Consider the following 25,272-nt stretch of genomic DNA (forward strand, 5'->3'; position numbering starts at 1 on the left):
CCGGGAGTTCGAGCCCCGCGTCAGGCTCTGGGCTGATGGCTCAGAGCCTGGAGCCTGTTTCTGATTCTGTGTCTCCCTCTCTCTCTGCCCCTCCCCCGTTCATGCTCTGTCTCTCTCTGTCCCAAAAATAAATAAACGTTGAAAAAAAAAAAAATAAACAACAATGGTGAGAGTGGACATCCGTGTTGTGTTCCTGATCTCAGGGGAAAGCTCTCAGTTTTTCCCCAGTGAGGATGATATTATCTGTGGGCCTTTCATATATGGCTTTTATGATGTTAAGGTATGATCCCTCTATCCCGACGTTTTTGAGGGTTTTTATTAAGAAAGGATGAGGGCGCCTGGGTGGCTCAGTTGGTTAAGCGGCCGACTTCGGCTCAGGTCATGATCTCGCGGTCCATGAGTTCAAGCCACGCGTCAGGCTCTGTGCTGACAGCTCAGAGCCTGGAGCCTGTTTCAGATTCTGTGTCTCCCTCTCTCTGAGCCTCCCCCGTTCATGCTCTGTCTCTCTCTGTCTCAAAAATAAACGTTAAAAAAAATTTTTTTTTAATTTAAAAAAAAAGAAAGGATGCTGTATTTTGTCATATGCTTTTTTTGTTAATTAAAAAAAATTTTTTTACATTTATTTATTTTTGAGAGACAGTGTACTAGTCAGGGATGGATAGAGAGAGAGGGAGACACAGAATCTGAAGCAGGCTCCAGGCTCTGAGCTGTTAGCACAGAGCCTGACGTGGGGCTCGAACTCACGAACCGTGAGATCATGACCTGAGACGAAGTCAGATGCTTAACTGACTGAGCCACCCAGGCACCCCTGTCATATGCTTTTTCTGCATCTATTGACAGGATCATATGGTTCTTATCCTTTCTTCTATAAATGTGATGTATCACATTGATTGATTTGCAAATATTGAACCAGCCCTGAAGCCCAGGAATGAATCTCACTTGATCTTGGTGAATAATTCTTTTAATATACTGTTGAATTTGATTTGCTAGTATCTTGTTGAGAATTTTTGCATCCATGTTCATCAGGGATATTGGCCTGTAATTCTCCTTTTTAGTGGGGTCTTTGTCTGGTTTGGGAATCAAGGCAATACTGGCTTCATAGAATGAATCTGGAAGCTTTCCTTCTGTTTCTACTTTTTGGAACAGTTTGGGAAGAAAAGGTTCTAACTCTGTTTGAAATGTCTGGTAGAATTCTCCTGGGAAACCATCTGGCCAGGACTCTTATTTGTTGGGAGATTTTTTTTTTTTTAATTTTGAAAGAGAGTGAGTGGGGGAGGGGCGGAGAGAGAAGGAGAGAGAGAATCCCAAGCAGGCTCCACACTGTCCCCACGGAGCCCAACGTGGGGCTTGAATTCATGAACTGCAAGATCATAATCTGAGCCAAAATCAAGAGTTGGATGCTTAACTGGCTGAGCCACCCAGGCACCCCTGTTGGGAGATTTTTGATAACCGATTCAATTTCTTCACTGGTTATGGGTCTACGAGGACACTTATCTTGATGAGCACTGAGAAATTTATGGAATTTTTGAATCATTATATTGTATACCTGAAATTAATATAATACCGTATGTTAATTATACTTGAATAAAAAAAAATTAAAAATCCTAGTATTAAGTCTTCCAATTCATGAAACACGAGTTGTCTTTTTATTTATTTTTGTCATCTTCAATTTATTTCAGCAGTGTTTCAGAACTCTCATTGTAACTGATTTTTGTGTGCGAACTGTATCCTGCTACTTTGCTGAATTCATTTAATAGTTCTAAAAATTTTTTGTGTGGAATCTTTAGGGTTTCCCCCATATAAAACCATGTCATCTGCAAACAGTGATAATTTTATCTTCCTTTCCAAGTTGTATTTCATTTATTACTTTATTCTTGCCTAATTGCTTTGGCTAGAACTTCCAGTACTATGTTGACTAGAATGGTAAAAGTGGGGATCCTTGCCTTTTTCCTGATCTTAAAGGAAAAGCTTTCAGTCTTTCACCATTGAGTATTGTTTGCTCTATATTTGCTCTTTTATTAATTTCCTTCTATCCTAGTTTGTTGTGTGTTTTTATCATGAAAGCATGTTGAATTTTGTCAGGTGCTTTTTCTCTATTAAGATTATCATGTAGTTTTTATCCTTTATTCTGTTAATGTTGTGTATTACACTGATCAATTTTCCTATGTTGTACCATCATGTCATTCTAGGAATAAATCCCAGTTGGTCATGGTATGTAATCCTTTTCATATGCTGTTGAATTCTGTTTGCTAGCATTTTCTGAAGGCTTTTTGCATCACTGTTCATAAGTGATAATGGTCAGAAATTTTCTTTTTTTGTAGTGTGTTTGGCTTCACTATTAGGTTAATAATGGCCATACAGAATGAGTTAGAGTGTCCTTTCCTCCTCAGTTTTTGGAAAATTTTGAGAATTGGTGTTAGTTGTTTATGTATTTGGTAAAGTTCGCCAATGAAGCCATCAAGTTCAAGACTTTTTTTTGTTGTTACTGGGAGATTTTTTTTTTAAGTTTGTTTGTTTGTTTGTTTGTTTGTTTAGAGAGCATGAGCAGGGAAGGGGCAGAGAGAGAGGAAGAAGAGAGAGAATCCCAGGCAGGCTCTGCACCATCAGCACAGTGACTGATAAGGGACTCGAACTCACGAAATCTGAGATCATGACCTGAGCCAAAACCAAGAGTCAGAGGCTTAACTGAGTGAGCCACCCAGACACCCCCTGGGAGATTTTTGTTTTTTAATTAATGATTCAGTTTCCTTACTAATTAGAGGTCTATTCAAATTTTCTGTTTCTTTCTTTATGATAGTCTTGGCAGCTTTGTATTTCTAGGAATTAGTCATTTCATCTAGACCATCCAATTTGTTGATGTGCAGTTGCTCATACTACTCATTTGTAATCTCTATTTCTGTAGATTCAGTAGTAATGTCCCCACTTTTGTTTCTGATTTCAAGAATTTGAGTTTTCTCTCATTTTTTCTTAGTTCTTCTAGCTAAAGCTTTGTCAATTTGTTCTATTTAAAGAATTAACTTTTGTTTATTTTCTCTATTTTTCTGTTCTCTATTTCGTTTATCTTTGTTATAACCATTACTATTTCCTTCTGCTAACTTTAGGTATGGTTTATTCTTCTTTTTCTAGTTCCTTAAGTTGTAATCTTAGCTTGTTGATTTGACTGCTTTTTTCTTTTTAATTATAAGTGTTCAGAGTTATAAATTTCCTTTTTAGCACTGCTTTGCTGCATCCTTTAAGTTTTGGTAGATTGTATTTTAGGTTTTATTCATCTCTAAGTATTTTTAAATCTCCCTGTGATTTTTTTCTTTGATCCATCGGTTGCTTCTGAGTGTGTTGGTTTAATTTCCACAAGCTTGTGAATTTTTCAGTTTTCCTTCTTGATTGATTTCTAACTTAATTCTTTTGTGGTTAGATATTTTGTATGATATTTATCTTTTAAGTTTTATTGAGATTTAATTTGTGGCCTAACATAATGGTCTGGGAAATGTACTGAGAAATGTCCCATGTGCACTTGCAAAGAGTCTGTATGTATTCTCTTGTTGTTGGATAGCACATTCTGTGTATGTCTGTGAGATCTAATTGGTTTACTGTGTTGAGTCCTCTATTTCTTAATTATCTGTTGTCTGGTTGTTCTGTATGGAGAATGGCGTGTTGAAGTCTCCAGCTATTATTGTAGAACTGTCTCTTTCTCCATTCAGTTCTGTCCATTATTGCTTGACATATTTTGATGGTCTGTGATGAGGTGTGTAAGTGTTTTACAGTTGTTATGACTTCTTGCTATATCGAACTTTTTATTAATTTATAAATAATGTCTTTCTTTGTCTCTTGTAACCCTTTTTGATTTAAAGTCTATTTTTTCTGAATTAGCGTAACAAATCCTTCTCTCTTGGTTACTATATGCATGGACTATCTTTTTCCATCTGTTCGCTTTCAACCTACTTGTGCCTTTGGATGTAAAGTGAGTGTTTTGTAGATATCCTATAGTTATATCATCCTTTTTACAAATTCATTGTGCCAATCTCTGTCTCTTGATAAAATAGTTTATTCCATTGACATTTTAAAAAGTAAATACTAAGGAAGAAGGACTTCTGTGATTCTGCTCTTGTTTCCTTTATGGTTTATAGCCTTTTTGTCCTTCATTTCCTGCATTACTATCTTCTTTTGTGTTGAATAGTTTTTTTTGTAGTGAAATGTTTAAATTCCTTTCTCATTTTCTTCACAAGGGTCTTGCCTTGTTAATGGCTGCTGACCAATCAGGGTAGTGGTTGCTGATGATTGGGGTGGCTGTGGCCATTTCTTAAAATAAGAAAACAATGTAGTTTGCTTCATTGGACCTACTCTTCCTTTCACAATTTCTCTTTGGCATGCAAGGTTGTTTGATGGCATTTTACCCACAGTAGAACTTCTTTCAAAATTAAAGCCAGTCCTCACAAACCCTGCCACTGCTTTATCAACTAAGCTGATGTAACATTCTAAATCCTTTGTTGTCATTTCAAAACTGTTGTACATTTTCACCACCAGTGCACAAGGGTTCCAATTTCTTCACATCTTCACCAACCATGGGAATTATACTTAACACGCTAAAGTTGTAACACTCTAACTTGAATTGATGTCAAATTAACTTCAATAGCATAAAAACTCTGCTCCTTTACAGTTGCACATTCAGTCCTTTCAGATGATGATACCACAAAGTTACATCTGTATACGTTGTCCAAAAACATAAACTAATAAGTTTTAAAAATGTATTAATCTCTTGAATCATGTAGGAAACAAAAAATGGAGTTACAGACTATTGTTATAATAATGCTAGTTTTTATAATTGCCTGCGTGTTTACCTTTACTGAGATCTTTATTTATTCATTGAGCTCAGAGTTCCTGTCCATCGCCCTTTCATTTCAACCTGCGGGGCTTTCTTTAGCATTTCTTGAAGGACGGGTCTAGAGGTAATGAACTCCCTCAGCTTTTGTTTTTCTGGGAATGTCTTAATGTCTTCCACACTTTTGAAGGACAGTGTTGCCACATACAGGCATACCTCAGAGATAGTGTGGGTTCAGTTCCAGATCACCACAGTGCAAACTGTATATTGCAATAAAGTGAGTCAAGTGAAACTGTAGGTTTCTGAGTGCTTATAAAAGTTACGTTTAGGCTGTACTATGTATGGTTTATTAAGTGTCCATTGGCATTAAATCTAAAAAAACAATGTGCATCCCTTCATTAAAAAATACTTTTTTGCAAAGAAATGGTACTATCTGGACTTTCAGCGAGTCAGAATCTTTTTGCTGATGGTAGCAGTTACTGATGATTGGGGTGGCTGTGCCGTTTCTTAAAATAAGAAAACAATGTAGTTTGCCTCATCGACTTGCTCTTCCTTTCACAAACAATTTCTCTTTGACATGGGAGGCTGTTTGATGGCATTTTACCCACAATAGAACTTTCAAAATTGAAGCCAGTCCTCACAAACCCTGCCACTGCTTTATCAACTAAGCGGATGTAACATTCTATATCCTTTGTTGTCATTTCAAAACTGTTGTACATTTTCACTACCACTGCACAAGGGTCCCAATTTCTCCACATCTTCACCAATACTTGTTATTTTCTGTTGTTTGGATAATAGCCATCCTAATGGTTAAGCGGCATCCCATTGTGGTTCTGTTTTGCATTTCCTAAATGATTAGTGATGTTGAGCATCTTTAATGTGCTAAGTGACATTTGTAGATCTTCTGTGAAGAAACGTCTACTAAGTCCTCTGCCCATTTTTGAATTGTGTTCTGGGACTTTTTTGTTGTTCCTACTTTTTAATTTTAGCTTTTATCTGGCACTGCATTGTATTTAACTCCTGCTGCTTCTGGTGATCTGCTTGAGGTGTCAGATGACTTCTTTATTATTTCCTACAGTGCTGGGATATAGTAGGAGGGGCTAGCAAATACTCCTAATATAGTAGGATTCAGCCAGATTTTGAAACCTGCTTATTTGACTGTGGCAACAGTTGGTAGTTGGAGACCTGGGGATGTGAAATGAGTTCCTGTTCTGTGCCAAATACTATGTCAAGTGTAACTTCACATAATTCTCACAGTACTCCTTTAACCTAGATAGTATTCAAATTGTAGATAAACTGAGTTCAAGGAAATTAAATCCTACTCTTACATAACATAGGTAGTAAATGGCAATCTCAGGATTCAAATGCCCAGGTCTACCTGACTCCAAAGCTTCTATCTTTCATTATATAATGCTGTCCCCCTTCCATGGCTTGTAAATTTAACCAGAGAGCAAGGCTTTGAACCTGGAAATTGTTGAAGGAGGAAGATGAGTTGAACATTTCACTTCATTCTTTGGGAGGAAAAAGTGGAGAAGATTGTGAAAAGCTAAGGTAAGTTCATAACAGTGGACAGGATTTCTTGAAGACACCGAGGTGTCTCATCTGTAGAAACTGATCACCTTTGGAAAAATTGTATCTACCTTTGGTCGTAACATTCTCTGCTTTTTTTTCTTTGGTAACATAAACCAAGGTCATTGGCCCATAGATAAATGAATGCCTGGACCTAGATGGATGAACTGCTTTCTATAACTTACCATAAATTCCCTTGAAGCCTGAGTGCCCCTCTACCTCTCTGAGTCTTAAGAAAGGCAAGAATAAAGGGAACAGATATTTGTCAAGATCCTACTGTGTGCTGGGAAAACTGTAAGGGGGAGTGGTTATTATCCCAGTTTTACACATGAGAACACTGAGACCTGGAGATATAAAGTAAACTGCCCAAATCACACAACCAGTAATAATAGGGCTGAATTCAGCTTTTTCCAGGGACCAATAAGCTCCCTGTCTTAGAATTTAATTCTCACAGTTCTGGAGGCTGGGAAGTCCAAGATCAAGATGCTGGTAGATTCAGTGTCTGGTGAGGGCCTACTTCCTCATTCATATAGTCATCTTTTTGTTTTGCCCTCACATGGTAGAAAGGGCAAGTGGGCCCTCTGGGGTCTCTTATAAGGGCAGTAATCCCATTCATGGGGGATCCATCCTCTAATTACCTAATCACCTCCCAAAGGCCCTTCCTCCTCATACTATCACATTAGTGATTAGGTTTCAACATATGAATTTGGGGGGATATGACATTCAGTCTATAGCACCACCTTAATGAGAGAGCTCTTTATCAGCCCTCTGGTAGTTATGGGTAACTGTTAGGAGATTATTTCTATTCACACAGAACTCTTTCTCCTCAGCTCACTCTTTGCTTATGGTGGGTTGGCATATTATATCCAGCTTGCCTGCACTTGGGGTCTCTTCCATCACATGGTTTAATCAAAACCATGATGATAGCCTGTCTGGCTGGTTTCTTCTCCTGGGTGAGATGGTGCTGCTCTGAGGTGACTGAATGGAGGTAAAAGTTCCAAAGGGGGCCGGTTATGGAGTGCACTCTTTTTCTAAATACCCCAAAAGAATTGGTCACCAGTATACATCATAGGATCCTGTCCAAGTTGGGTTGGTATTTTTAGACCCCTTTCCTTTTTTTAAAAAAGAGAACTTTTGAGAACTAAAGTTTATATTGAGTAAAGAACACACATGGCTAATGTGCTTCTGTCTTTCAAATATACAATGACCAATACAGTAAAAAATCTCTTAATAGTTTGGGGGGGAATTTCTTTTTTCATAATCTGTTGCCTTGTTATACCTTCACAGTCAAACTTCCAGAGATTCTGCTCTCAGGATTCTGCAGCAGGAAACCAGCTTCTTATACTGTTTCTAAAATATAGGCCTCACTACTCATAAGACTCATTTTAGTCCTGGAAGTGGCTAAGCCCTTAAAAGTTAAGGAATTCAGTTTGGTAATAGCCTAGGTTAATACCCATATGGTTCTGCGCTATACTTTAAAAAAACGTGTTTTTTTTTCCTACCTGACATTTCAGAAAGAAAAAGATGGCTCAGCAAAATATTTCCCAAATGTTTAACCCTGATGATTTTTCCACTCAGCACTTTACACAAAGAGGTGGGTACAGATGGCAGTTTGCTGGATCTGGGTAATAATCAGTCTTGGTCCTCACCCATTCCCTGGAGCCCACTCTCCATTTCTGTATAAACAAAGTCGTTTCAACAGGGTCTAACAGGGTCTTAAGAAATGTCTCCAGTATTTACCACTTGCAAATATGGAATCTATTAGATCAGGTTTTTAACTCGGTAAATATCTACTTTGAGTGCACCACTGTTTTAAAGCTCAAGAAGAATTAGAAAGCTAAGGGTAATGGTCCTGTTCTCTTGCACAGTAAGGAAGACATAATTTAGAAATTTTAACATGAAAAGCTAATCATAAACATGTGGAAGAATAGAGTATTAGGAGTGAAGTGTCATGAGGGCTTTAATTTTTTTTAATGGCACAGGAAACCAAAGAAGTAGAGAAGGATGAAGTGATAGAATAAAATGTTAGTTGTTGAATCTAGAGGGTGAACATTTGGGTATATTTTTTCCTACTTTTCTATGTGTTTGAAGATTTATATAAGAAAAACTAAAACTAAAAAGTCTTAACCATAAAGAACATTTATGAAACTATACAAAAAATAACTTCAAGATGATATATGGTTCACTCTCTATTACTAAGGGTTTAGGTTATTATTAGAGTTGGTAAGAATTAAAACACAGGTGTAACTGTAGAGGCCCTCAGAGGCCAGGTAATGCGAATGAAGGAAGTTGGCTGGTCAGATAGCAGTAGGAAGTGGTGGGATTGAGAGAGTAGGAGAGTATGCACCTCACTGAAAGCATCTGCACTTAAAAAAAACCTGAAATTCAGAAACGTGAAATTTAAAAAAACATGCATTCAGAAGAAACACAGTCCAAAAGGCTGGCAGTTTGTGGTCTCCTACAAATGACAAAATTTACCATCTCTAAATTTACCCAGCTTTCTGTTCTCCCTCCTCTTTTGATCAGAAGATAATAGGGGTGGTTCAGTCATCAAAATGAGGGAAACAGGTTCCTGACACTTGAGAGTGATGGGAAATATTTGCTTACTGCCTCTAGAATTGGCCTATGTTGCCACAGCTTTGTAGCTTCAGGAGTAGAAAAAGTGGCCTGTCGTCGTGGTCATCGTCATCGTCGTCGTTGTCTCCTCCTCCTCTTCTCTTCTCCTCCTCCCCCCCCCCCCCCCGCCCCACCCCGCCATGATCCTTCTTGCTCCTTCTATGATCTGGAGCAAAATTTGTGGTAGATTTTCAGAGATGGCTGTGAGTCAAAAAAAAAAAAAAAAAAACACATTCTGATAATAGACCCATCTACCTGGGCTTGGCTTTTAGATGATTAGGGGGAGGGTACAATTGTAATTTATAAGGATGATTTAAAGTATAATTTCTTTGACTTTGAAGTTGGCTGCAACTTAAACAAGTCTAGTATGCCTTCTAGACTTGGCAGCCTTCTTAAAATTTCTTTTCTCATTTTTTTTTTAAAGAGAGACTAAAGGTTTTGTTTTGTGAGCCAGAGTTGGGTTGTGGGTCCTCTGCTTCTGCCCTTCAGCCCTCTGGAAGCTTGGGCTGGCCCTGACGTTCCCCAGTCTTTAATACAAGCTCCCAGTAGTCTTCTCAAGCACTGGAAATCTTCCTCATTCACTTTCAAAGAGCAGATTCAGACTGACCAGGCCTCACTCTTAAGTATATGTGGAGAACAGAGTAGGGACCCTGAAAAGGCTTTTTCTCCCTAAAGTCTTCTTCAGCTCACTCTTTGCTTGGAATTCCAGCGGTAGAATGTATCCTCCTAGCCTAATTTGAGAACCTTTTATGTACTAGGTGCTGTATGGCAGACATAAGAGGTAAATAGGTAAGTAAAATATCTTCCCCCATCTCAAAGTTTGTTATGAGGCTTTTATTTTATTTTTTTAAAATTTTTTTAACATTTATTTATTTTTGAGACAGAGAGAGACAGAGCATGAACGGGGGAGGGTCAGAGAGAGAGGGAGACAGAGAATCTGAAACAGGCTCCAGGCTCTGAGCGGTCAGCACAGAGCCCGACGTGGAGCTTGAACTCACGGACCGCGAGATCATGACCTGAGCCGAAGTCGGACGCTTAACCGACTGAGCCACCCAGGCGCCCCTGTTATGAGGCTTTTAATTTAATTGCCGTGGAGAAGATTATGTTTTAAGGTATATTCAGCCATGTCAACCTTGGTGAGAATGAAAGATATGGAACTGGTTTGGGCTTATATAATTGGGAATACTTGGGGCAAGGGATGAGGGGAGGACTGCCCAAGGAGATATTACTTATAGATGAGAAAGACCTTGGCCACTTTTTGTTAAAATAAGTTGATTTACTTAAAAGTTTTTGGAACAAAATACATTCATCTGGTTAAAAAAAAAAAAAGTTAAAATATCCTGTGAAAGTCTTCCCTCCTACCCTTGCTCTCCATTTGTCTGACTCTTGTCATTCCAGAGTTTCTTTATGTAAAATATAAGCAATTATGAATATATATTTTTATTTACTTGCATACCACCCATTTCTTACACAACGGTAGCATAGTCTAAACACCATCCTATATACCTTTCTTTTATTACTTAATATCTTTTTTTTTTTAAGCACTTGTTAAAAAAAAGCATTTAATGCACTTTCCTCCATGTACCTTTGAGCTACCGGGACACTGCACCGCCCTCCTCTAAATCTTCTCCTCCACTCTTCTGCTGAAGAATTTGACCTTCACAATGACAGGCTGCTTTGAGAGCCTTCCCTTCCCCAGAACTTTGTAGTGGCCCGATCGCACCACCTCAGTGATAGGAGTGACTCCAGGCTTGGTTTTGGCAGCATTTAGCCATGTCTGCTCGCTGACCAAGGTCCACAGTTTATCAAGGCTGACAGTTGGGCAGAAGCTCTTGTTCCTAAGTCGTAATACTTCATACCAATGTTCCCAGAGTAACCTGAGTGATGTTTGTTTATCCCAGCCTCCTGGGTGCTTCCCCTGCTTGCCTGCCCATGCAGCCGTGGCTGTGGCTCATATGGCCCGGAACTTTCAGGTCTTCCTGTCTGCATACCATGTTGGCAGCCTAGGTGAAAGAGTTATTACTTAATATCTTATGGAGATTTTTCTCTGTGAATACATATAGAGCTCCTTTATTGGTTTCTCTGGTCATATAATATTTATGGATGTACCTTGGTTTAATTAACAAGTTCCCTGTTGATGGGCATTGAGGTGTTTGCTCATCTTTTACTATGACAGTCACTGCTGCAACGAATAATCTTATATATTTATACCTTACACAACATTTAGCCTATGTGCTAATTTATGTGTAAATTCCTAGTAGTGAAATTGCCGCATCAAAGGCTCTTTGGATTTGTGATTTTGATATCCATGCCAAATTGCCCTCTGTGGGGGTGTTAATGACTTACACACTAATCAGCAATGCCTATTTTCTTCATAGTTCCACCTACGGAGTTTTTATCATACTTTTGGATTTTTACCAATGTGATAGGTGAAAAATGGGCTTGCAGTGAAGTTTTAATTTTTTTTATGATGAATAAGGTTGTACATCTTTTCTTGTAGCTGAGGCATTGAGATTTCCTTTTCTGTAAACTGCCTATTTGTATCCTTTGTCCATCTTTCTTTTGCTGATTCCTTACTTGCCAATTTCTAGGAGCTCTTTACATAATAGGAAGTTTGCTCTTTCTGATATGAGTTGCAGATATTTTTCCCAGGGTTTTTTTGTTTAACTTAGGGTGTTTTTTGTCCATGAGGAATCTTGATTTTTATATTGTTGAATTTATCAGTGTTTCCTTATGGCCTTTGCGTTACCCTGGCCCACTATTGAAAGCACAAAATCTTTCATTCCTCTTTCCATGGCACCTCCTCTCTGTTTCTAATTCTTGGATTGACAGCAGAAAGCTTTCGGTAACCTTCTTCCTCAGGTCTGTTCCTGGGACTGTATCTTTGTCAGTTTTAGGGTAGTCCTTGATAATTTTGTGAGAAGATTTTAGTGGTCTGAAAAATCCCCATCTTATTAATTTCAGGCACTCTAGAAAACTGGCATTTTCTTATGAAACTAAACAAGTGATTGTCACATGGCCCAGCCATGGCAGTCAGTCTCAGGGCATTTATCCCAGAGAAATGAAAATTGGCTTATACACAAACCTGTGCACAACTGTTCATAGCAGCTCTGTTTTTAACCGCCCCCAAACTGGAAACTACCCAAATGTCCTTCAATGGATGGAAGGTTGAACAAACTCTGGTACATACATACCATGGAATACTACCGAGAAATGAGAAGGAGCAAACTATTGATAGATTCAACAACATAGATGATTCTCGAATGTATTATGTTGGGTGAAAAAAGCCAATCCCCAAAGGTTACATGTGTTGTATGATCCCATTTATAAAACATTGTTGAAATGACAAAATTAAAAAAATGGTGAACACGGGGTGCCTGGGTGGCTCCGTCTGTTAAGCCTCTGACTTTGGCTCAGATCACGATCTCATGGTTTGTGGGTTCGAGCCCTGTGTTGAACTCTGTACTGACACCTCAGAGCCTAGAGCCTGCTTTGGGTTCTGTGTCTCCCTCTCTCTCTGCCCCTCCCCCTCTCATGCTTTGTCTCTCAAAAATAAACATTAAAAAAAATTATTTTTAATGGTGAACAGATGGGTGGTTGTCAGGGGTTAAGGATGGGGAGGGGAATGAGAGAGGTGGATGTGGTTATAAAAAGCAGCACAAGAAATCTTTGTGGTGATGGAACAGCTCAGGAGCTGACTGTGGTGGTGGATTCATGAATGTACACATGTGAAAAAAATTGTATAGAGCTAAGTATAGTAGACACCCTTATCCGTGGGGGGATATGTTCCATGACCCCCAGTGGATGCCTGAAACTGAATGGTACTGAACCTTATATATATTAGGTTTTTTCTTAATGTACACACCTGTCGCAAAGCTTAATTTAGAAATTAGGCACAGCAAGACATTAATAATAACAACTGATAATAAAATAGAACACTTTTAACAATGAACTATAATAAAAGTTATGTGGATGTACGCTCTCTCTGGCTTAAAACGCCTATTGTAGTGTCCTCACCCTTCTTGTAATGACGTGAGATGATAAAATGCCTGTGCAATGAGATGAAGCGAGGCGAATGATGTAGGCATTGTTATATCCTGTTAGGCTACCATTGACCTTTTGGCAATATGTCAGAAGGAGAATCATCGTGTGGTTCACCGCTGCTGTACACAGACGTGCACGTACATGAATGCTCGCTCACACACACACACACACACACACACACACACACACTCTCGAGTGCAAGTAAAATGGGGACATCTGCATAAGATCACTGGATTGTATCGCCGTCAGTCTTGCTTGTGATGTTGTATTATAGGTTTGCCAGATGTTACCTTTGGGGGAAGTTGAGTAAAGGGATACACGAGATCCTATACACAGGATCTCAATAAAACTTTCAATTAAAGAATAAATCCCTATTTTTGCAAATAGTGGCTTCATCAGAAGCTGCCGTGTGGAGGCAGGTTTAGCTGGAGTAACTGGTGCTTTCCTCTGTTAGGATCTGCAGTGGAACTGCCGAGGGACCTAAGTGCTGGCAGTGGAATATGGGGGAACAGAGTGGTACCTCATGTTCAACCCTGCCCTTACCTTAGCTCTTTCAGGTGAGATGAAGATCTGAGAACACTGACTGGCATTTCTGAGGATTCTCTGTGATAGCCCAACTGGGTAGCCCATCATATAGCCTGCTGAGGTAGGGGAAGTGGGGGAGGAGAAGACTGGTTTAAGTTCTAGTACCGGAGAAATCAGTGAAAGTTTGACATTGGTGGTTGGGGACAAGAATGGGGAGGGGTTCCTAAGATGAGCTTTGATGTGGGTGGGCTTAAACTGATTATGCTCAGTATATGCCCCATTGTCATATTGATTTTGGTGTACCTTATGCTATATCATTGGCTCTGATATGAGACAGTGTGGCCCTAGCTTAGTGGTTCTCAGAGTGTGGTAGGGCGATCCCTGGGATCCATGGGACTCTTCTAGGGATTCTCTGAGGTCAAAACCATTTTCACAATAATACTTAGGCGTTTGCAGGGCGCCTGGGTGGCTCAGTCAGTTGGGCTTCCGACTCTTGGTTTCGGCTCAGGTCGTGATCTCATAGTTTGTGAGTTTGAGCTCCACGTCCGGCTCTGTGCTGCCAGCTCAGAGCTTGCTTGAGATTCTCTCTCCCTGCCCCTCCCCTGCTTATGCTCTCTCTCTCTCTCTCAAAATATGTAAATAAAAAAAAATACTTAGACACTTGCTAGCTACACTCATTCTCTTACAAATGTACAATGGAGTTTTTCAGAAGCTACCTATTATAAAAGCAACATATTAAATGCAGAAGCAGATATGAGAATCCATATGTTTTCTGTTAAGCCAGACATTGAAAAGACATAAAATTTAAACCAGTGCCACTCTTCTCACTTTTTTGTTTTGGAAAATATCGTTACTTCTTTTAAAATATGTTGTTCATGTTAGCATGTAATGAGGCTAATATTGTTGTTTTAAGATAATTTAATAGGGGCGCCTGGGTGGCGCAGTCGGTTAAGCGTCCGACTTCAGCCAGGTCACGATCTCGCGGTCCGTGAGTTCGAGCCCCGCGTCAGGCTCTGGGCTGATGGCTCAGAGCCTGGAGCCTGTTTCCGATTCTGTGTCTCCCTCTCTCTCTGCCCCTCCCCCGTTCATGCTCTGTCTCTCTCTGTCCCAAAAATAAATAAACGTTGAAAAAAAAATTAAAAAAAAAAAAAAGATAATTTAATAAATATTTAAGAATTTTCTCAGTTTTAATTTTTAATAGGTGACTACTGGTATTAACTACAGAAACAAAGCTCTTTGGGGTCCTCGATAATTTTTGAAAGGGTAAAGGAATCCTAACACCGAGAAGTTTGTGAACTTTTGGCTTGGCAGAGTACTTGGCCAAAAGTTGGTATGTTTGAGTTCTAGTCAAAAGTTTGATGCGTGACTATGGACAACTCATTTAGCCTCTTTAATTGATTTTTTTTCTTACATAAGTGTTAGTAATTATCTTCCTCTACATACTACACCTTAAAGAAAAGTAAGTTAAGTTTATATGAAAGGCTTTGAAAATAAGCGTCCTATGCACATGTCAGGAATTTAATAGTTACACAACAAAACTGATGTTGGAAAAAAACATAACAAAAGTTTCTAGTGTGTTCACTGACATTCTATTCACTTTTTAAATTTCTCCATTTTTGCATCTCCTCCTGATGGGTTCCTTTACATATTATTTCTGTTTCTCAGTTTTTCAAACAGCCATTTAAAAATGTTATTATTAAAGTATAGTTGGCATACAATGTTCTACTAGTTTCAAATGTACAACAGAGTGATTCCATAACTCTGTACATTGCTCAAAGCTCACCACAAGAAGTGTAGTCACATCTGTCACCATACAACGTTATTACAGTATTATTGACTCTATTCCCTATGCTCTACTTTTGATCCCCATGACTTATTTATTTTATAACTGGAAGTTTGTACCTCTTAATGCCCTTTACCTATTTCACCTATTCCCCCGCTCACCTCCCCTCTGGCAACCACCGGTTTGTTCTCTGTACTTAAGAGTCTGTTTTGTTTTTTAGATTCCACATAAGTGAAATCATATGTTGTCTTTCTCTGTATGAATTATTTCACTTAGCATAATACCCTGTAGGTCCATCCATGTTGTCACGAATGGCAAGATTTCATTCTTTTTTTTTTTATGACTGATACTCCTCTGTGTGTGTGTGTGTGTGTGTGTGTGTGTGTGTGTGTGTGTGTCTGTCTATCTGTCTGTCTTCTGAATCTGTACATCTTCTTTATCCCTTCATCTATCGATGGACATTTGGATTGTTTCCATAATTTGGCTACTGTAAATGATGCTGCAATAACCATAGGGGTACATATATCTTTTCAAATTAGTGTTTCCATTTTTTGAGGTAAATTTTCAGAAGCCAAATTCCTGGATAATACGGTATTTCTATTTTTAATTTTTTAAGGAACCTCCATTTTACACAGTTTATACAATGGTTGCACTTATTTACAGTCCCACCACTGTGCACAAGGGTTCCCTTTTCTCCAATCCTTGCCAACACTTGTTGTTTCTTGTCTTTTTAATGCTCGTCATTTTGATTGGTTTTTGATTTGCATTTCTCTGAGAGAGATTAGTGATGTTGAGCACTATTAGCCATCTGTGTGTGTGTCTTTGAAAAAATGTCTATTCAGGTCCTCTGTCCGTTTTTTAATCAGATTGATTGGATGTGTGTGTGTGTGTGAAATCATCTAAGTTCTTTTTTTTTTAATGTTTATTTTTGAGAGAGAGAGAGAGAGAGACAGACAGACAGATGGAGTGTGAGTGGGGAAGGGGCAGAGAGAGAGGGAGACACAGAACCCAAAGCAGGCTCCAGGCTCTGAGCTATCAGCACAGAGCCCAATGTGGGTCTAGAACCCATGAACCGCAAGATCATGACCTGAGCTGAAGTTGGATGTTTAACCAACTGAGCCACCCAGGCACCCCAAAACATCTAAGTTCTTTATGTATCTTGTATATTAGCCCCTTGTCAGATACATCATTTGCAAATATCTTCTCACTAGGTTGCCTTTTTGTTTTGTTGATGGTTTTTGTTTTGTTTTTGTTTTTTGCTGTGCAGAAGCTTTTTACTTTGGTGTAGTCTCAACAGTTTATTTTTGCTTTTGTTTCTCATATCTGAGGAGACTTATCCATAAATATGTTGTAAGGCTGATGTCCAAGAGATAACAGTTTTTTCTTTTAGGGGTTTTATGGTTTCATGTTGCACATTTAGGTCTTTAATTCATTTTGAGTTTACTTTTGTGTATGGTGTTAAAACAGTGATCTAGTTTCATCCTTTTGCGTGTAGCTGTACAGTCTTCCCAGCACCATTTCTTGAAAAGACTGTCTTTTCCCCATAGTGTATTCTTGGCTCCTTTGTTGTAGATTAATTGACCATATAAGTTTGGGTTTATTTCTGGGTTCTCTATCCTGTTCCATTTGTGCCAGTACCACACCATTTTGATTACTGTTGCTTTGTAGTATATCTTGAAATGTGAGCTTGTGATTTGTTCTTTCTCAAGATTGCTTTGGCTATTCCAGATCTTTTGTGGTTCCATACAGATTTTAGGATTATTTGTTCTAGTTTTATGAAAAATGCTATTGGTATTTTGATAGGGACTGCACCCAATCTGTGGATTGATTTGGAAAGTATGGACATTTTAACAATACTAATTTTTTTCCAATCCATGCACATGGTATGTCTTTTCATTTGTATCATCTTAGTTTATTTCAGCAATGTCTTATAGTTTTCAGAGTTTAGGTCTTTCACCTCCTTGGTTACATTTATTTCTAGGTATTTTATTCTTTTCATTCTTTTAAATGATATTTATTTATTTATTTATTTTTTAAAATTTTTTGGTTAAATGGGATTTTTAAAATTTCTCTTCCTGCTACTTTATTGTTAGTGTATAGAAGTGCAACAAATTTTTTTTTAAGTTTATTTATTTATTTTGAGAGAGAGCATGAGCAACGGAGGGACAGAAAGAGAGCGAGAGTGAGAAAGAGAATCCCAACCAGGCTTCCTACTGTCAGCACAGAGCCCAGTGTGGGGCCTCAAACCCATGAAACCATGAGATTATGACTGGAACCAAAACCAAGAGTCAGCTGCTCAATCTACTGAGCCACCCAGGCACCCCAAGAAGTACAACAGATTTCTGTATATTAACTTTATATCCTGCACCTTTAGGGTTTTCTATATGTAGCACCATGTCATCTGCAAATAATGATAGTTTTACTTCTTTCTTACCAATTTGGGTGCTTTTATTTCTTTTCCTTGTCTGATTGCTGAAGCTAGGACTTCTTGTACTATGTTGAATAAAAGTGGTGAGAGTAGATATTCTTTTCTTGTTTCTGATCTTAGAGGAAAAGCTTTTAGTTTTTCACCATTGAGTATGATGTGACTTGTGAGTGTTTCATACTTGACTATGTTGAGATATGTTCCCTGTAAACCACTTTGTTGAGAGTTTTTATCATGAACAGATGTTGTATTTTGCTGCTTTTTCTGCATCTATTGAGATGATCATATGGTATCTATCTTCCCTTTTGTTAATATGATGTACCACATTGGTTGATTTGTGAATACTGAACCACGCTTGCATCTGTGGAATAATTCCCACTTGATCGTGGTGAATGATCTTTAATGTATTGTTGAATTCAGTTTGGTAATATTTTGTTGAGGATTTTTGCATCTGTGTTCATCGGTAATATTGGCCTGTGGTTTTCTTTCTTTGTAGTGTCTCTGGTTTTAGTAATGGCAATGCTGGCCTCAAAGAATGAATTTGGAAGTTTTCCTTCCCCTTCTATTTTTTTGAAATAGTTTGAGAAGAATAGTAGGCATTAACTCTTTTTAAAATGTTTGGTAGAATTCACCTGTGAAGCCATCTGGCCTTCAACTTTTGTTTGAAAGGAGTTGTTGTTGTTGTTGTTGTTTACTGACTCAGTTGTATAACCAATAATTGGTTTCTTCAGATTTTCTATTCTTATTCAATATTGGAAGATTGTATGTTTCTAGGAATTTATCCATTTCTTCTAGGTTGTCCAATTTGTTGGCATGTTTTCATAGTAGTCTCTTATAATTCTTTATATTTCTGTGATGTCAGTTATTATTTTTCCTCCTTCATTTCTGATTTTATTTGAGTCTTCTTTCTTTTTTTTTCTTGATGAGTCTGGCCAAAGGTTTATCAATTTTGTTCGCCTTTTCAAAGAACCAGATCTTGGTTTTATTCATCTTTTCTCTTGGTTTTTTTAGTCTCTATTTTATTTATTTCCATCTAATCTTTATTATTTGCTTCCTTTTTACTAACTTTGGGCTTTGTTTGTTCTTCTTTTTCTAGTTCCTTTAGGTGTAAGGTTAGATTGTTTATTTAGATTTTTCTTGTTTTTTGAAGAAGGTCTATATCACTATAAACTTCCCTGTTAGAACTACTGTTGCTGTGTCCCAAAGATTTTGGACCATTTCATTTTCATTTGTCTCCATGTATTTTTTTATTTCCTCTTTTATTTATTTATTGACTCATTGGTGGTTTAGTGGCATGTTGTTTAGCCTCCATGTGTTTATATTTCTTCCAGTTCTTTTCATGTAATTGATTTCTAGTTTCATACCATTGTAATTAGAAAAGATACTTGATATGATTTCAGTCTTCTTAAATTTATTAAGATTTGTTTTGTGGCTTAACGTGTAATCTGTCCTGGAGAATGTTTCATATACACTTGAAAAGAATGTGTATCCTGCCATCTTTGGACAGAATGTTCTAAATGTATCAGTTAGGCCCATCTGATCTAATGTATCATTCACAGCCATTGTTTCCATATTGATTTTCTGTCTGAATGATTTATCCATTGATGGAAGTGTGATGTTAAAGTCCGCTACTCTTCAGTTTCTTTCTTTATGTCTGTTAATATTTGTTTCATATATTTAGGTGCTCCTGTGTTGGATACATCAATATTTATAATTATTATATCCTCTTATTGGATTGATCCCTTTAATGCCCTTCTTTGTGTCTTGCTGCAGTCTTTGTTTTGAAGTCAGACAGTCATTTTAATTATTAAAAGAAATTGAGTAAATACACTTTCCAAGGTTTTCATTCAAGAAGGGATTTATATTCCTGATACCTTGAAATAGTGTCATAGGGTCAGGAACTGTATTCTGGAGAAACCACTTACTAGTCACTGTGTGACTTTAGGAAAGTTACTTCTCTGTCTTGAGCTTCTTATCTATGAAATAGGACTAATAATTCCTTACTTTCTAGGGCAATTATGAGTATGAAAAATTATGTATAGGAAGCACTTTGCCGAGTGATTGGTGTGTAACAGATGCTCCATAAATGACAGTTGCTATGTTTGTTTTTAGTATATAGGAAAAGATGTAAGATTAAATCTTAGTCTTCTATCCTGTCTTCAGTGAATTTATTGTTATTTACAAAACAAATTTGTTGACAATAATTTCCATCTTATTTGATTTAAATTTTTTCTACTTTGAAGGACTATTGAGTGGCCAGACTTCCCCAACAAATACCAAACTGGAGAAATTGGATTCTCAGCAGGTGTTACAGCTCTGCCTTCGATATCAGGACCACCTTCATCAGTGTGCAGAGGCCGTTGCCTTTGATCAGAATGCTTTGGTTAAACGAATCAAAGAGGTAACGTACTGTGGGAAAATAACATCACCAGCTCACGATTCTCATTTCCTCTGACTACCAGGTCCTTTTCTACTGAGCAGTAGAGCCAATGATCCAAGCTTTATGGGAAGTAGCCATTTTCTTAGTCTTTTTTTTTTTTTTTTTTTTTACATTTTATTTTATTTATTTATTTATTTGTGAGAGAGAGAGAGAGGGTGAAAGTCAGCAAGGGGCAGAGAAAGAGAATCCCAGGAGAGGCAGAGGGAGAGAGAGAGAGAAGCGGGACTCACCTCAAGCAGGGCTCGTGTTCACCCAAAGCAGGGCTCAAGCTCACCCAAAGTGGGACTCGAACTCACAAACCATGAGATATGACCTGAGCCAAAGTCAGATGCTTAATGACTGAACCCCTCAGGCACCCATCTTAGTCTTGACATTTGTCCTCTGTCTTTCCTAGCAGTAAAATGTGTTGGTGAAAAGGAGTAGTCTATGCAGCTGGACTAATCTGGAATTTGAATCCTGATTCACCACTTATTTGCTTGGATAAGTTACTTAACTCGTTCTGGTCTCGGTTTTCTCATCTGAAAAATGGGGTAATAGTAACAATGGGGGGACAGTAACACTGTCCCAAGTGTTGAGTGATGATTAAATTGCTTAGTAAGTGTTAGCTATTGTTAGTGTGTGTAAAGTACTGATATACTAATCTGCTGTAGCTAACATTATATCTTTGAATGGACTTTCGCTGTTTCCTATATAATTTACATTTTGTTTTCCAACAGGGTATCAGTTGTTTGAGAGCAGGAGCCTTGATATCTCTTTCAATTATTTTTTCACTGTATTAGCATGTGAAAAGCTAGGTGATTTTTATTGGCTGAATGGAAACAATTATGCCTACTTAATGCACAAGGTTTTTGTGAGGGAAAGAGCAAGAAAACTCATGTGAAAGTACTTAGAAACCTAAAGTGCATGGTACAAATATTTAGTAATTATTAATAATAGTAGGTACTTCTGTGAAGTACTTAAATATATCATTGGCTGGGCTGCTGCATGGCACAGCTCTGTGAGCACTAAGGCATAGTACATACACTTTCCAAAGTTTTCAGTAAAGAAGGGATTGAGATTCCTAATACCACAAAGTAGTATCATATAAAGAAAAGGGCAGGAGCTCTGTCCTGGAGAAACCACTTATGTTAATGGCACCTCCTGGAGTTGTTTAAATAGTCCTGGTCATTGGCTCAGGCATGAAAAGAAGATGGACATGAGGAAACACACAAGTAAAGGGTTGAGAATCGTTGCAAATTCATTAACAATTAGTAATAGATGTAGTACATCCTTGAGATTACATAGTAGTCACTAATTATATTGATAGATTTAAATTTGCCAACGCCTCCAATGCTTTACTACTTACCTTTCATAAAAAGTATACATATATGCTTCTCTCATGGATTAAGTACTTTCATTTGGAAGACAATTCCAAATTGTCATTTCATATTTGCATATTGGTTGGCATTGTTGTAGTTTTTCAAATATTATAAGCTTATTTTACTGTAGTATGATCTACAGAGATTTCAGTCTCAAACATGATTATGTATTAGACTCTCTTGAGTTTTTTGTTTGTTTGTTTTAATACTGAGTTCTCTCCTGCCAGTAGGTCTAGGATGTGGTCTGTGAATCATTACTTTAATACACTTACCAAATGACACTGAATACATTCTCCATTATGTGAGATTTGGGAATCACTGGTCTCACGCATGATTTTCCAAAATAAATTCTACCAAACTAGTTCCATGTGAAGAAGGTCAACCTTCTTGCATATTCCATCACCACCCTTGGAAAGTCATGATGCATATGATTTTATTAAAAGCTCTTAGGAATTGGGGCACCTGGCTGGCTCAGTCGGAGGAGTGTGTGACTCTTGATCTTGGGGTTGTGAGTTTGAGCCCCACATTAGGTATAGAGAGAGATTACTTAAAAATAAAATCTTAAGGGGCACCTGAGTGGCTCAGTCAGTTAAGTGTCTGACTTCGTCTCAGGTCACGATCTCACGGTTCATGAGTCTGAGCCCCACATCGGGCTCTCTGCTGTCAGTACAGAGCCCACTTTGGATCTTCTGTTCCCCTCTCTCTCTGTCCCTCCCCAGCTTGCACTCTCTGTCTCCCTTAAAATAAATATATAAATATAAAAATTTTTAAATAAAATCTTGAGGGGCACCTGGGTGGCTTAGTCGGTTAAACGTCTGACTTTAACTCATGTCATGATCTTGGGGACAGTGAGTTTGGGCCCTGCATTGGGCTCTGTGCTGACAGCTTGGAGCCCAGAGCCTGCTTCAAATTCTGTGTCTCCCTCTCTCTCTCCCCCTTCTCCACTCATGCTATCTCTCTCTCTCTCTCTCAAAAATAAATCAACATTAAAAAAATAAAATCTTCTAAAAAATAAATTTCTTAGGAATCTTATAGTAAAGAAAGCCAGTGCTTTTCAAACTTACTTTTTTTTATGTTGATTTATTTTTGAGAGAGAAGGACACAGAGCACAAGCATAGGAGGGGCAGAGAGAGAAGACGACATGGAATCCAAAGCAGGCTCCAGGTTCTGAGCTGTCAGCACAGAGCCCAACGTGGGGCTCCAACTCACGAACCACAAGACCATGACCTGAGTCGACGTCAATGCTTAACCAACTGAGCCATTCAGGTGCCCCTTTTCAAACTTATTTGACCTCAGAACCTTTATCTTAGGTAACATCATATAGAAGTAGTGTTTTTAGAACATTCTTTGGGAAATGCTCTTGCAGACACCTTACCATTTTTGACTTCTGTGCTAGAAATTAACCATGATGTTAACTCTTAGAAGATTTTAGAACCATTATTTTGTAATGCTTCTCATTTTCTTATTGGAAGGTCCTCTAATCCATTTCTGTTGTTTTATTTTTTTTTAATTTTTTTTTAATGTTCATTTATTTTTGAGACAGAGAGAGACAGAGCATGAGAGGGTCAGAGAGAGGGAGACACAGAATCCGAAGCAAGCTCCAGGCTCTGAGCTGTCAGCACAGAGCCTGATGCTGAGCTCAAACTCAGCAACCATGAGAGATCATGACCTGAGCTGAAGTCAAACGCCCAACCGACTGAGCCACCCAGGCGCCCTCTACAGGCATCAATTTGTGAAAGCTCCTCGCTCCATATCCCCACTCACACTCCCTGCCACCTCTCCAGTTGATCTATTTGGCAGTAAATCTCAGGCATTTAATTTCATTCACAAATATTTAAGTATGTATCTTTAAAGGTAAAGGACTCTTTTGAAAACTTTCCAAAATTTGAATTAATTTTAGATTTAGACAAAAGTCACAAAAGTAATTTGGGGAGGTCCTGTATATCCCTCACACAGCTTCCTCTAAAGTGAGCATTTTACAGAACCTTAGTACAATGATCAAAATGAGGAAATTAACATCAGTACCACCCTATTAACTAAACAGAGACCTTACTTGAATTTTATCAGTTTTTCCACTAAGAACCCTTTTCCAGAACACAGCCATAATGCTGTTGGCATACCTGAAATAATAATACCTTAATTTATTCAATGTAGCTGAACTGCCTTTAAGAAATAACTGATGTAAAAAAAAAAAAAGAAAGAAATAACTGATGTATATAGGTCTCACTCTGAACCAGTTAGATAAAAATCTTTGAAGGGTGGTGAGTGGGGGAAAGGAGGAAGCTGGGCATTGGTATTTATGAAAGTGCTCTAGATGATTCTACCATGTAACCAGGGTTGAGAACCAGTGTTCTGGAGCATTCATTTAAAGCAAACTGACTTAAAAAAAAAACAAAACTGAGTTTAAAATTGTTTGAGGAACTTTGGGATTCACTTTGAGTAGTCAGTAGTTACCCAGGTTTGTTACAGAACAGGGAACAGTACTCAGTACCGAGCAGCGGTACCTCGGTAGTTCTCTGAAGGTGAAGGTGAGCACTGTTTTAGGGTTTTCATTGGTGACTTGGCATCTTTGTTGGTAGATGCTAACAAACTCCTAGAACATACACATCCAGCTGTGCTCACTTCTAACCTCAGGGTTGAAATTAGTCACTTCCAAATGAATAAAGCAGAGGATGTAGTTTTGATATAACACCAAGTCTCTAATATTATTCCAGATGTTTCCTGGAAATTTGGTTGCAAGTGTGAGGAAGTAACATAATGCTGTATGTGTTGAAAAGTAAGGAACTTAATAACCTTGGAGAATATGTATTAGTGGAAGTGTAGAACCTGGATCAACCAGAGACTCATAAAGTTACAGCGCCTGCACTTACTTAAGTTTGGATCAAAGGGAAACACAGCTATAACTGTTTTCTGATTCCGATAAAAGAAAATCAAGGAGTTAGCTAAGCTTTCCTGTTCCTAACTTTGGATGATGCTCTTGAGTGACAAGTTTGTGTTTCACAGATTCATGTGCATGAGAGAGGAGTAGAAGATAGGGGTAGTCTTCCTTCATAGAGCGCCTGGGTAATACACACTGACTGCTGGTTTCCTTAGTGGCTACTGGGTGACCCCTCCGACAACCAGCACTGCTGAGCAACTATTGCAGACCTACTTAGTGTGAGGTTTTGTAGGGGTTACAAAAAAGTGGACACAGTGCCTGCCTGCTGAGAGCTTAGTCGAAGCGAGGGAACAAAGATACACAGGACAGTAATGTGAAAGATGAGGCACTGTTGATGGAGAGTGCTCAGTTGTGGTCCCTAGGTGAAGTTCTGGAAGAATTAAAAGTCAGGATATCCTGGAGCCAGTGAGATTTAAGCTAGCTCTTCAAGGGAATCCAAAGGTTTGGGGAATGAATGGAGAGAAGTCGGGGAGCATTGCTGGCTACAGGAACAGCTTGGCAGTCTTAGAAGAAAATGAACTTTGGGGCTTCCGGGGACAGTGAAGAAATTAAACTTGTTCAGATCTCTTCTCTGCATTAAGAACCATAGAACATTGGGGATCAGAGGACCTTAAAGGCCTTCTGGTCCAGCACCCTCATTATTCTGATTCAGAAATTGAAGCCTAGTAGAGAGGGTAAGCAATTTATTTATCCAGGGTCACAGAGTGAGATAGTGGCCAAAATAATGGAGTTGAAAGTGAATGGAGATCAAAAGAGGG

The 25,272-nt window shown here is 38.3% G+C and overlaps 1 protein-coding gene across 3 annotated transcripts in view; it reads left to right on the plus strand.

Moving 5' to 3' along the window:
* Positions 1 to 25,272, plus strand: part of BORCS5 (BLOC-1 related complex subunit 5) — a 99,837-nt gene that overhangs the window by 54,003 nt on the left and 20,562 nt on the right. For all 3 annotated transcript variants that reach the window (XM_047066337.1, XM_047066336.1, XM_047066335.1), the window contains exon 3: positions 20,022 to 20,179. In XM_047066337.1, the coding sequence (XP_046922293.1) occupies positions 20,022 to 20,179 (158 nt within the window). The remainder of the gene's footprint in view (positions 1 to 20,021; positions 20,180 to 25,272) is intronic.

The sequence above is a fragment of the Lynx rufus genome, unplaced genomic scaffold, assembly GCF_022079265.1.
Source record: "Lynx rufus isolate CCGP_SWC_20201006 ecotype Redwood Valley unplaced genomic scaffold, mLynRuf1.p SCAF_7, whole genome shotgun sequence".
Lineage (NCBI taxonomy): Eukaryota > Metazoa > Chordata > Mammalia > Carnivora > Felidae > Lynx > Lynx rufus.